Source organism: Cottoperca gobio, chromosome 6 (genome assembly GCF_900634415.1).
Source record: "Cottoperca gobio chromosome 6, fCotGob3.1, whole genome shotgun sequence".
NCBI classification, from domain to species: Eukaryota; Metazoa; Chordata; class Actinopteri; order Perciformes; family Bovichtidae; genus Cottoperca; species Cottoperca gobio.
Genome location: NC_041360.1, coordinates 5438410 through 5450294, shown reverse-complemented (window position 1 = coordinate 5450294; position 11885 = coordinate 5438410). Strand labels below are relative to the sequence as shown.

At 38.4% G+C, this 11885-nt stretch overlaps 1 protein-coding gene across 1 annotated transcript in view; it reads left to right on the top strand.

Annotated features, from left to right (window-relative positions):
* The first annotated feature begins 509 nt into the window (after window positions 1-509).
* Window positions 510-11885, top strand: part of hydin (HYDIN axonemal central pair apparatus protein) — a 102169-nt gene continuing 90793 nt past the window's right edge. The window contains exons 1-6 of the mRNA XM_029433246.1: window positions 510-545; window positions 3922-4047; window positions 6189-6308; window positions 6721-6855; window positions 7813-8012; window positions 8361-8485. Coding sequence (XP_029289106.1) covers window positions 510-545; window positions 3922-4047; window positions 6189-6308; window positions 6721-6855; window positions 7813-8012; window positions 8361-8485 — 742 coding nt within the window. The remainder of the gene's footprint in view (window positions 546-3921; window positions 4048-6188; window positions 6309-6720; window positions 6856-7812; window positions 8013-8360; window positions 8486-11885) is intronic.

Here is an 11885-nt window from a genome sequence, read left to right as displayed (position 1 = left end):
GCCTACGTCACTACGTGCAGAGAAAGGGGCGGGGTCTAAACGTACTGCCGGTCCCTTTGAAGAAGGCTAAATCCAATTTTCTACCAGGCTGGGCAGCTCACTGATCCGTTCACTGACAGCGGCAGGGCTGGGTACAGAGGGAGAAACAATGAGAGGGCAAGAGAGGGGTAGAGAAACAGAAAGATTTGGGGAAATGATAATATCAGCAATAACTAATCAACAACCTAATAGTACAAGTTACTGAGTTAGGTTTCAGTAAACACCTGCATGAAACTGCATGTTACGTGCCTGAGCTTGAAACATGTTGTAGTTCCTCGCCCTGTTTTCTCTCTCTCTCTCTCTCTCTCTCTCTCTCTCTCTCTCTCTCTCTCTCTCTCTCTCTCTCTCTCTCTCTCTCTCTCTCTCTCTCACACACACACACACACACACACACACACACACACACACACACACACACACACAGGCTGCACAACAATTCAAAGTGCTGACTCATTGGTTAGAAGGAAAGAATGATAGTGATCGCAGAGAAAGCAGAAAAACTGACTGTAAGCATATAAAGCATACTTTATTGACTGTATGTCAATAAAACTATATACCAGTATGGTATGATGACACATATTAAACTATTTAAATATGTTCTACCAGAGATGTAGCGAGTGTAGTAAAACTATAACTACACGTTATGACTTTGCAAATGAGTATGTCCAAGGCTACAATGTCCTGAATATTGTTTCTTGGAATTTCATGAATTTAACTCTGGATGAGTTTACATTATACAATACAAAAGTAACACATAGTGGGTATCTTACTGTACAAGCTGATGCCATTATTTTAATTGTTTTCTAAGTGTCTTGCTTTCGCGCCAGAAAAAGAAATAAGGATCGTAATTTTGTTCCTGCCAATGTGGAGAAGGCTAAATAAAAAAGACATTCCCAGATGTGGGAACATATTCATCAGTGGTTATTAGTGCCCAAATACCAGTCCAAATATATATGTCATGAACACAGGCAGCCAAGAGGGATAAATACATGGATTTGTAAAGTTGTAGATTCACTGGGCTTTCAAATACCTGTTGTAGTCCAACTTGTCCCTATAATGACTCTCTTGAACACATACACACATACATACACAGTGGTCAATTAGTGTTGGCTTTGTGAGTGTGTGGGTTTGTTTGTGCCTGCATGTGTGAAAGAGAGAGTCAGAATATGACAAGTTCATTTCATAAATACAGGATGGGACATATAATGTTAACTTTTTTCTGTTTATTATTTCTATGGAGGGCTAATATACATTAAACATAAATTAATTTACATTAATTGTGACACATTTCTTGAATATATCCATTGGATCTTACTTCATACTAATATTAATTTATAATATACTAATATTAAACATTCAAGGGGGAATTATTGTACTTTTTACTTGGCTACATCTATTTGACAGATTTTAGGCTACATATAAAATATGATCATCCTAATAAATATGATACACTGTTATAGACAGACTACACAACAGGGCTATGTAAGGCAACATTAGCTCATTTTAACTTGTAATACAGTGTTGTTACCTTGTTGTAGTTCTATTTATACTAAAGTAAAGTAAAGTACTTCCTTTACCAGTGTAACATCTTAGTTATTGGCTGATTGGTCTGTTAACTGATGACAATCAGGTCAGTTAGTCAAGTAATTTATTATTATTGGAGAATCGTTTCTCACGAATTTTAGAAGTCAGGGTTTTAAGTGTTGCAGCCAATCAGAGCACAGTTTACTGGGAGGTCACTGAGTGTTCGTTGCCAAGGCAACAAACCACAACGAAGTTCTAAACCGCCCGTTTATTCTTCTACAGAGTAGTACGCTAATACTTAATGTATTACTTATTTGTCAGTCAGTGCAACAACACAAGTTTAACTGGTAAGTTTACTCTAACGTTAAGTCACGGAAGAGAAATGTTTCGCCAGATAGAAAATGTTTTACAGCCTAATGTAATGTAAACAGTGAGTCGACAGGTAACGTTACTTTGTGCGAGCTAACAACAATGTCTATGTATAATTCTAATTATAAGTAACGTTAATCAACTTTAGTTTAAAGTACATTTCCGTCAAAAGTAGTGGAGATGATTTGAGGACTTGTTGCAATAAATGTTTGCTAGAGAGAAGTTAACGTTACCTACGACGCTGAAGCTAGCTCTAACGGAAACTAACGGAAAATGCAAGAAATACCAATGCTACTGATTCAGATGGAGAGACGTGGACTTCAAGATTGATTGGCATTGTTGTCAACAATAAAGGCCATGATGTGGCAATATATAGCATTGGTATTTCAAAGTAGAATAACGGTTTCACAAAACAGTAACTGTGTTTTAAAGAAACGTTCACCTCTCTGCGATAATATAGTCCTGCTTTGAACAGTCTAAGTAGGGTTTCAGATAGCTGTAACTGTTAGCTAGTTAATTAGCTACATTAGTATCATATCAAGGAAAAACAATTGCGTATTTAGTATAAAATGGGCATTAATTAGCGCTATTCATCACTAAATGACATTTATTCTTGTCTCTTCCATGTCGTTTTCTTTTTATGCAGGTGAATGTGCTTCAAAACGTCATAATGACAGCCGTTCCATGTCTGTGGTTAAAGAGCAAAGTGCCTCTCAAGGCAAAAAGGGTGAGGATATCCTGTCGTAAGGTTGTAAACTCACACAGAATTAGCTATAAGTGTCCAGATACAATTAATCACACCTTGAAACCAAGTTTTTCTCATGAATTAACAGGAGTCCAATTTCCTGTCACCCACATTTTGGACAATGTCCCATTCTTTTAAAGAAGTTGCTTCAAATGACAGATTATCTAATAATTACTTTGGCTTCTTATAGGGAACAAAAATCAATATCTGACTACAGTGTTTTGTTGCAATGACCTCAGCTCAGCAATTGTAGGCCTCTGCTCTCTCCTTGGCTGCTTGTGTCTGCACCTACAGTAGGTGATGAGAGTAGGAAGTACTTTTGCTTTACAAAATGACGATCTGTCCTTACTGTTGTTCAAGTTTGGTGATAGCTCATTGTCTGCGTGCAACTGCAGTAAATGCACACACTAATTAATTATTAAATAATAGCGGTAATTAATATCTTAAATATTTCTCAGTCATTACAGTAGTCCTCTCTATGTGTATTGCTAAGTGTCATAAAAACCCCAAAAATAAAAATGATACAAGGATAATACATAACATTTGTAAATTGCAGTGCAACCATTTTATCCTACAGTACAATGTTCAAAGTTATGTGGGCTATTATGCCTGCAATTCTCCATGTAAACACAGAGTGATTACATTTCAGGAGGAGTCACCATCTAAACAGAAGCCACATTATTTCACAACTTGCCTTTTTAAAGAACAGTGTTTACTCAAGCAACTTTGTTGTCTCTGAATAATAGAACAGAGTGTATTATGAATACACACCTAACTGGCAGCTATTGAATATTGCATATACAATAACCCTAATAACCCCTCTGCTACATTATTAATTTAGATTTTAAGATAAAATCCTTCTGACCAAACCTTGAAATAGGCTAAGTGCAATTAGATGTTTCTTTGCTTCTGGTGCACTGATAAAGAGGTGCCAGAGGATTATGTGGACAGGATATAAACCACAAAATGCTGCAGATAGTCTTCACTGAAGGGGAGACTACTGACATTCTTTGAGCACATGAAATCAGTTAATTTATATGTTTTTAATGTCGGCGTCTGCACATATGTGTCATAGCTGACAGCTATTGTGACACTCTGCAGCTCTTGTGCTCATTATATGTTTTTTCATTTTCTCTATCAGTGCTAACAGTCTTGTTTGATGTGGTGCCTCATCACTGCTGAATTAAGAGACAGGAAACAGGCTATCAGTTCAGTTAGCATAATGAGCTGCTTTGTGTTTGCAGGTGACTCCATCTGTTTACACCCAGGAGATGTTACAGTCTACAGAGGAGTGCCTGACTAACACCAAGGAGATGCACCAGCCCCACATCCTGGAACTGCTTGACATGAGCAAGACTACGTATCACAAAGTAAATGCTAGCCAATGCTATGATATTTCCATATGTAAACAACTTGCAATAGTTTCAGATGTGCCAGGGATATTGAAAGGTTGCAGTAGGTACTGATTACTCGGATGATGAAACCGGTTAAACAGGTGAGGCTGGTCCAACACCATTAACGACAATTGTCACAGTGACAACAGCCTACGGGAAAAGATACAAGTTGGACAGGAGTTTCCCATTACAATCTGCAGACGAGCGTCAGCTGCTGACTTTCATCCTAATGAGAATTAAACTCTGGGGAGTTCACTTTAACATTTGAGACTCAAAAATACATTGAAACCTACATTTGATTTTGACAACCTGTCTCCTCATTTCAAAAGACTTCTAGAGCACAAGGATGTATAATAAGATATATAAAACTGCTTCTATGAAATGTTCCCAGTGTTACTTATACTGTACTATTTGTATTTTACACCTTAACATTACTTACCATATTTAGTTTATCAATTTGCCATGTCAGATGTGAGGATGATATAGGTGACTTATTGAAAGGATAGATGAGACCAGAAAAAAATACATACCTCTCATTATTTCAACATTAATCCTCTGCATACAGAGCATGTGCTGTCTGCTAAGGTCATTTACATTGTACCAAAGCTGCTTCCCCTTAGTCAGCAGACGCTAATTGATGGGCAAAGGGCAACCAATGTGACTGAATGCTCTGTACTTTTCAGAGTCAGAATTTAACAGGGGGCTTGGAGCAAAATGGCATCAAAAGTTTGTGAAATGTCTATGAAATGAATAGATGCCCCCTCATCATAATTAGGATGACACCTTTTTGCATCTCACCCTGTTGTTGTCCAATATGCAAATGTGTCTTAGTAACCCCCACTGTGGGCCACTGCAGGGGATAAACATTCTGAAAGCTACAACATTGCACTTATAATATACTAATATACAGTACAGCATGGCAATGAGTGGCAATGATGCAATGATAGAGTATACATGAAAATCACTTAAGTTAACTTTAAGAGGGCATAATTATGTTAAAAAATCTTGGTTAGAGGAATAGTTCAACATTTTAGGAAAGATGCTTATTCTCTTTCATGTCTGTCCGTTCAATATGAAGCTGGAGCCGGTTAGCTTTACATAACACAAAGACTGGAAACAGGCAAACGGCTAGCATGGCTCTGCCCGAAGATATCAAAATCAACTTACCAGCACCTCTAAAGCTCATCAATTAACACATTATAGCTTCAAAAATGACAGTTTGCAATTTTTATAAGGGATCATGTTAGAGATTATTTCTTGAACAGGCTAATCAAGTTTCCACTTGTCTTCCAGTCTTTATGTTTAGCAAACCTAACCAGCTGCTCGCTGTAGCTTCATGTGTAGTGTACAGATAAGAGAGTGGTATCAATCTTCTCATCTAATGATTGGCAGAGAACAAATAAGCGTTATTTCCCCAAATGATGAACATTCCTTTAATTAAGAAATACCTTTTGAAAAATCAATAAGATAAATAAATACACAAAAGTCAAAAATATATATTTATTTCCTTACTTGTGCTTTTTATCAATGTAGAATGTTTTGGTGTGAGTTGCCGAGTGCTGGCCGTAGAGATGTCGGCCTTCTCGCCAATATAATGGAACTAGATGGCACTCGACTTGTGGTGCTCAAAACGCCAACAATTACATTTGAAAAAAACTCTACAGCAATGACTGTTTCCAGAAAGCATGACCTGGTTACTCAAAATAATTCACAGACCTTGTTGTCAGCAGATTCATGTAGAAACTATTTTCTTTCTACCAAACTACAATCGCCAACCACATGACCACTCAATAAGGTGGCTAGCTAACGTTACAGCTCAGTCGAGGAGGGTGCCATTAATGTTTACATCTTGCGCTGTCACAAGCCTCTAGTCCATAAGTAGTTGCTGTGGAGTTTTAAATGCATATTATTATGCAAATTAAGCAGGTATACCATGTATACCACAAACAATAAATTGGTTATAAATGTATTCAAAGTCAGAGGAGTTGATTGAGTGTGCGTAATGTGGGTGTATGTGACTTCAACAACAATAAGCAAAACAGTAATCTTTATCTTTAAATAATGACTGGGATGGCAATGAGTTCTGTATATGTTTTTTTATACTGTTTATGTTTTAGTTGTCTTCAGTGGATAAGAATCAACCGCCTTTCCAGCCCTACCCATCAGAGCTGGTCTTCCAGAACTTCACTTCTGCACAGACTTACACGTTACCACTCGTTTTCAACAACAAAGACAAGGTGTGTGAATGATTAATATGCAAATAGTTACACTCATCACTGAGCTGCTGAGCTGAGGTTTTAGTGAAGATTAGCGGAGAAATGGAACAACAGAAACAGTCCAACTCTTAGACAGCTTTGACCATAGCAGGAGAAAAAAGTGTGTGTATGTCTGTGTGTGTGTGTGTGTGTGTGTGTGCGTGTGCGTGTGCGTGTGCGTGTGCGTGGGGGCATGTGTGTGTGTGTGTGTGTGTGTGTGTGTGTGTGTGTGTGCGTGGTCTGAATAATTGTAAAAGGTCACAGGGGACTGGAGGAGATTTATTGCTGCAATTTGTACAAGACACCATCAAGTAATAATGAATAAATCATCACTTGTTGCTGTGTGGGGTCTGCAAGTTTGGTGAGTATGTGTGATGTTTTCTTTTCTGTCAAGGTTTCGCGACAAGTGAAGCTGGAGTGTCAGGACTCAGAGTATTTCTATGTGGTCGGACCAGAGAATGCAGTCAGCAGGGTTGCACCTGGACTGTCTGCTACTTTCAATGTCTCCTTCACCCCGCAGGAGAACAAGGTACTGGAGACACAGAGGAGTTTGACTGCTCCACAGAATAATCATACACAAGGCTAGATTCAAAGAGTACAATGAAGTAACAAGGTAATCTGCCATTAAGAGGCTGAGTTTAGAGTATTAAATGAAGTTGTAATCAGAGCTGTAGGGAAGCAGAGGATATGATGGGGGTGAATGTGAAATTCGCTCCTTTCGCTCTACCATGAGGTTAACAAAAGTGTTTTATTACTGAAATTTCTCGATAACTATTGGATGGATTATTGTTAAATTTGATCCAGAAATTCATCATCCCCAGAGGATGGACTGTAATAACTTATATCCTCTGATTCATCATCTAGCGATCATTAAATGATCATAGGTCAAAATGTAAAATTTTTCAACACTTTGGTTGGACCAAATACTAGCTAAACTAGCACAGACCTCCACCAAGGCCAATGCCTTATCTCTCATTGTTAACCAAAGTGAAGAATAACTTGTGTATCCGCCCCGTGATTTGGATCTGCTTTAAAATGTAATTATTCCTAATGTAATTATTAATGGTTATTCCTTGGCCCATGTCTTATGAGATTCGGCCAGTAGTTTTTCTGTAATCCTGCTGACAAACAAAACAAAATGAAGTTATGCCTAAATACATCCTCACAACTGCTGGCATGGCTGTAGGTCTGCAGCCCTTTGCTTCATGTCATCCCCGCTCTCTCCCCCTGTACTGTATATCTTCAGCTGTGCTATATAATTAAGGCAACAATCCCAAATAAGACAATTCTGAAGACAATGGTTTAGTAGCTAATTGACCAAAAAAACAGAATGTGTGTGTTTGTGCTTGCGTGTGTGTGTGTGTCTTCATCCAGGACTAACCTTGAGGACAGGCAGGTGACTCAGCATCACTTAACAAATACTTCAATAATATATATGAAGCTTGAGTGTTTGACTATTTTTTTTTCTTCCATTTTTTCTATCTAGGACTACCACCACACACTGGTTTGTGTGACAGAGAGGGAGCGGTTTGATGTCCTAATACGTGCCATTGGGCCACGTGCTGATCTTGACTTTCGCGACGAGCTCATTTTACCCGTCTGTCCTGTGAAAGCCTCCACAGAGAGGACTCAGCTAGTCCGCAACAAAGGGACCGGCGTGGCCAAGTTCAAGTTAGACACACAGAGGTGGGAGTCAGTACAGGATGGGCTTATGTCTACTGTGTTTGAGTAATTTAACCTATTATATTTTATTTTATAGCAAATAGTTTGAATCTTAAAGGCCATTACTGAATACCCAAATAATAAACTCATACATTTTATAAATGAATGCAAGTCAGAATCACAACTTGACATTTTGCTTAGCAACCTTTTCAGTTCTGTTTTGATTACAAATAAAGGTTTTTATTGAATATGTGGGTTTCTTTTGCCAGTTTCTAAAACAACATTGAACCTTGGCTCTTATAAAAAGCCACGCCTTAACTTCTATTCTTTACTCCACCATGTGAAATTCTATTCTATTTTATTTTATTCCAGCCCTTTCTCTGTGACACCCTCCTGTGGGACTCTTGATGTAGGCGAGAGCACGCAGGTGACTGTGGGTTTCAACCCCATGACCATAGGAAAGCACAGCCAGGATCTGCGCCTACACTACCACACTGGTGAGTCAAATTCAGGCCTCTAAACATATAAAAACCTACAACACTGTAAGCACACTAGTGGCACAAATTACTGAAAGAAGTTATGACTGTTGTACAATATTAATAGCTGTCCTAATTTGCATATGTAGATTCTAACAATGACCTTGTTGCAGAGTCATCAGCTGTTTTATTTTTCCACCAAAGCATTTTTCAGAAACTAACTTCAAGTATACTCTAAATGCCTCCATATAAGAGAGGCGGTGAGTTTTCAGATGTTCCCTCTTTTTGTCAGATTGTGTTTTTCAATCTGTCCACTTCTCCTCATGTGATACACTGTGTCACACAAATAGAATATATTTGACTTCATCAAAATCTGACTATTGTATCGATGTGTAACTTTTTTCTTTTGCAATACACAGATATGCACACAATACATGAACTTATACAGTGGAACTGAAAGTGTAGCTTCAACAAAGTAGATTGTCTCATTATATTTGTTACAGCATGGCCCACACATGCACACATGCACATACACAGTAAGCACACACACACATCGATGGAAGCAGAGATTTTCTACAAAAATCTTGCATTATCAGCAGCATCAAATGGAGTGGAACTAAAAGGATGAATGTGTTTACTGTAATCACTGAGGTAAACACCATAATGAGATTCTCTTTCTGCAGCAATGGTCCAATGGTCACCCTGAAGCAGAATGGGACTGTTAAACAGGGCCCACCATCAGCACACACTCTCTCTCACACACACACACACACACACTCACACACACACACACACACACACACACACACACACACACACACACACACACACACACACACACAACAATGTTGTCTCCTCAGTCTAGCGCAGCGTTTGAAGATAATGTCTGGCAGACAGGCATTTATTTTAGTCAGACAAGAAGCCACTTTGTTTCATTCTGTACTTTCGATATTATTGGATGTGTGTTTCACTGTGTCTTCGTCACATATGCAGCCCTTATCAGGGTTTCCCATCGTCACCACAGACCTATCTGTAGCAGCCCAGCACAAAGAGATTCCACAATTAACTGTGTATTGTCTCCTTTCTAATTGTCTTCTTTTGGGCAGTGAACATGGTGGCGATTTTAGCCCATGATGGCTGTGGTGTGTTGTACATTTGCTGCTTAGTGTAGCTTTCTCTGAGGGCCTGTTATCGCTCTTCTCCTCTCCTCTCCTTTCCTCTCCTTTCCTCTCCTCCCCTCCCCGTCCCCTCCTCTTCTCTTCTCTCCTATCCTAACCTTTCCTCTTGTCCCTCCACCCCTCTTCTCTTCTCTTCTTATCTCTTCTGACTCTGCAGCTCTGTTTTCTTCTCAAATTACGTCTTAATGGGCTTAGAATACACAAACCCACCACTGCTGCATCTCTGTGTCTCTGGTTGTCACTGCATATTACAGTGTTGGATTTGAAAATTGGGCAAACTGACTCCATCTTTTGCAAATGACTACTCAAAGCTTGGTTATTTGTATTCTAAAGGGCACAAAAACAGGTGACTAGCACTGCTTTTACACCAGTGTAACTCACAGTATACTGCATTGCCAGTTTATGTATCTCTTTTTATTTTTGCAGTAAGAGTTGCCATTCCATGGAAATGGCATTTTAAAGGGCAAGTGTATTTTCTTTGTTCTGCCGTAGGGACTCACTTCAGCTCAATGCAGTAAACTAATGAATCATTCATCCTCTGTTTTTTAATTCATTAAGCTCTTTCTTTTAATGTGACACCATTGCTTGATAAATGTATGTTTTACGTAATGGCGACTGGTTTTACTTTGAATGACTTCCAACTCTGGGTTTTTGTGATAAATCTGCTCATTTGGGATGATTCTGTGAGCAGTGTTTATTTTTTATTTTTACTGATTGATTCGTGGGCTCTACCCATACTCAGGCCAGTCGTTAGGAATAAGTGACAGGGGTACAAAATCTTCCAAATTCAACGCCTCTCATCCAAGGCTCCAGGCTAACTCTTTTCACTGAAACATATATGAAAAAAATATTTCAACCATCCCAAAGTCAGTGTAAATTGTCAAAAATTCAAAATATTATCCTTTTACTTTTGTTTTGGTCATCTATAGTGGTTATTTGCATAAAAAACATAAATGATTGTATTTAGATTTAAATATTTACTTTGATTTAAATGAAAACTTGGCATTAGTAGATTAGTTTTAATCATGTATAATAAGCCGCGTAGAGCTAGTGTCAGGAAGTTAAACAGGTCATAATTTCCTCCCTAATACTATGTATCTTATATTGCTGTAAAAACATCTCCTTCAAACAATTGCATTTATTCAAGAGTCTTGCAAAAAACTAAATCTTCCAAGATTACATTTGAACACATCATGATTATTATTATTATTATAATTTACCTTTGGCCAATACAAACTTTTACTCAATACAGTTGAACGCATCATAATGTAAGTCAAAGCAAACTCCGTTAACCTTGACTATCTCTCCTCCGGCTGATTTTAACTCAGATTTGTTGTTGGATTTTCACCATAGACCTTTGTATGTTCATCTGTACACTTTGACCACTCCTCATGGTGGCCTGCCCACACTTATACCTGTACTCGTACCGTAGTTTTACACGTTATTTTAGGGTAGCCTTGGTTCCCTGCACAATTAGCCAGACTCCTTAACATCAAAGGCAAAAAGACGAAGGTTTTGACTTTTCTTGTTAACACACGAGGGGATCAATTAGAGGTAAAAGGAGAACGTTGGTGGAAAACGTTGGTGCATGGCAAGAGATGATTTAACTGGGGCTTAGTCCGATTATTATAATTTCTTTTTAGCTCACTGTTTTGTACACCTGACATGAATTCAGGAAATTGGATTGCAACATTTTTAATCACTTTGATGGATGGCAAACTAATGTCACTTAACTTAAATGAATGTTTCTAAGCAAAACAGTAGCTTACCCTAACTTGGCAAATGAGACCCAATTTTACAGTGTTTGTTATGATGGGAAAAGAGCAATTAGTCCCACTTTTCATGTGTATTCCCAGCTAAACATTAGTAGCTGAAAATAGCAAACATGACTGGCGAGGTTGATTAACCAAGGGGATGCTTCAATCAGAACCAAATCAGCCTTACTCCTGACCCAAGTCGGCCACATCAAAGTCTCCTCTGAAGCTAATTTCAGATACACAGCTCCCGAAAAGTCATCTAGGTAGAATAATCCCATGGTGTTAAACACATACAGTAGAACAGCTGTGTATCATGCAGAATAAAAAGACTTGAGTTCACCCTTGTTAGCTATGCATCACCTGAGTGGATATTCCACGTTTTTACTGTGAATCACAGTGTGTGTTTGAGTGTGTGTGTTTGTGAGGGAAAATTCAGCAGCATGCTGACACGACAATCATTCTGTTATCAGTAGTGGTGCTGAAACT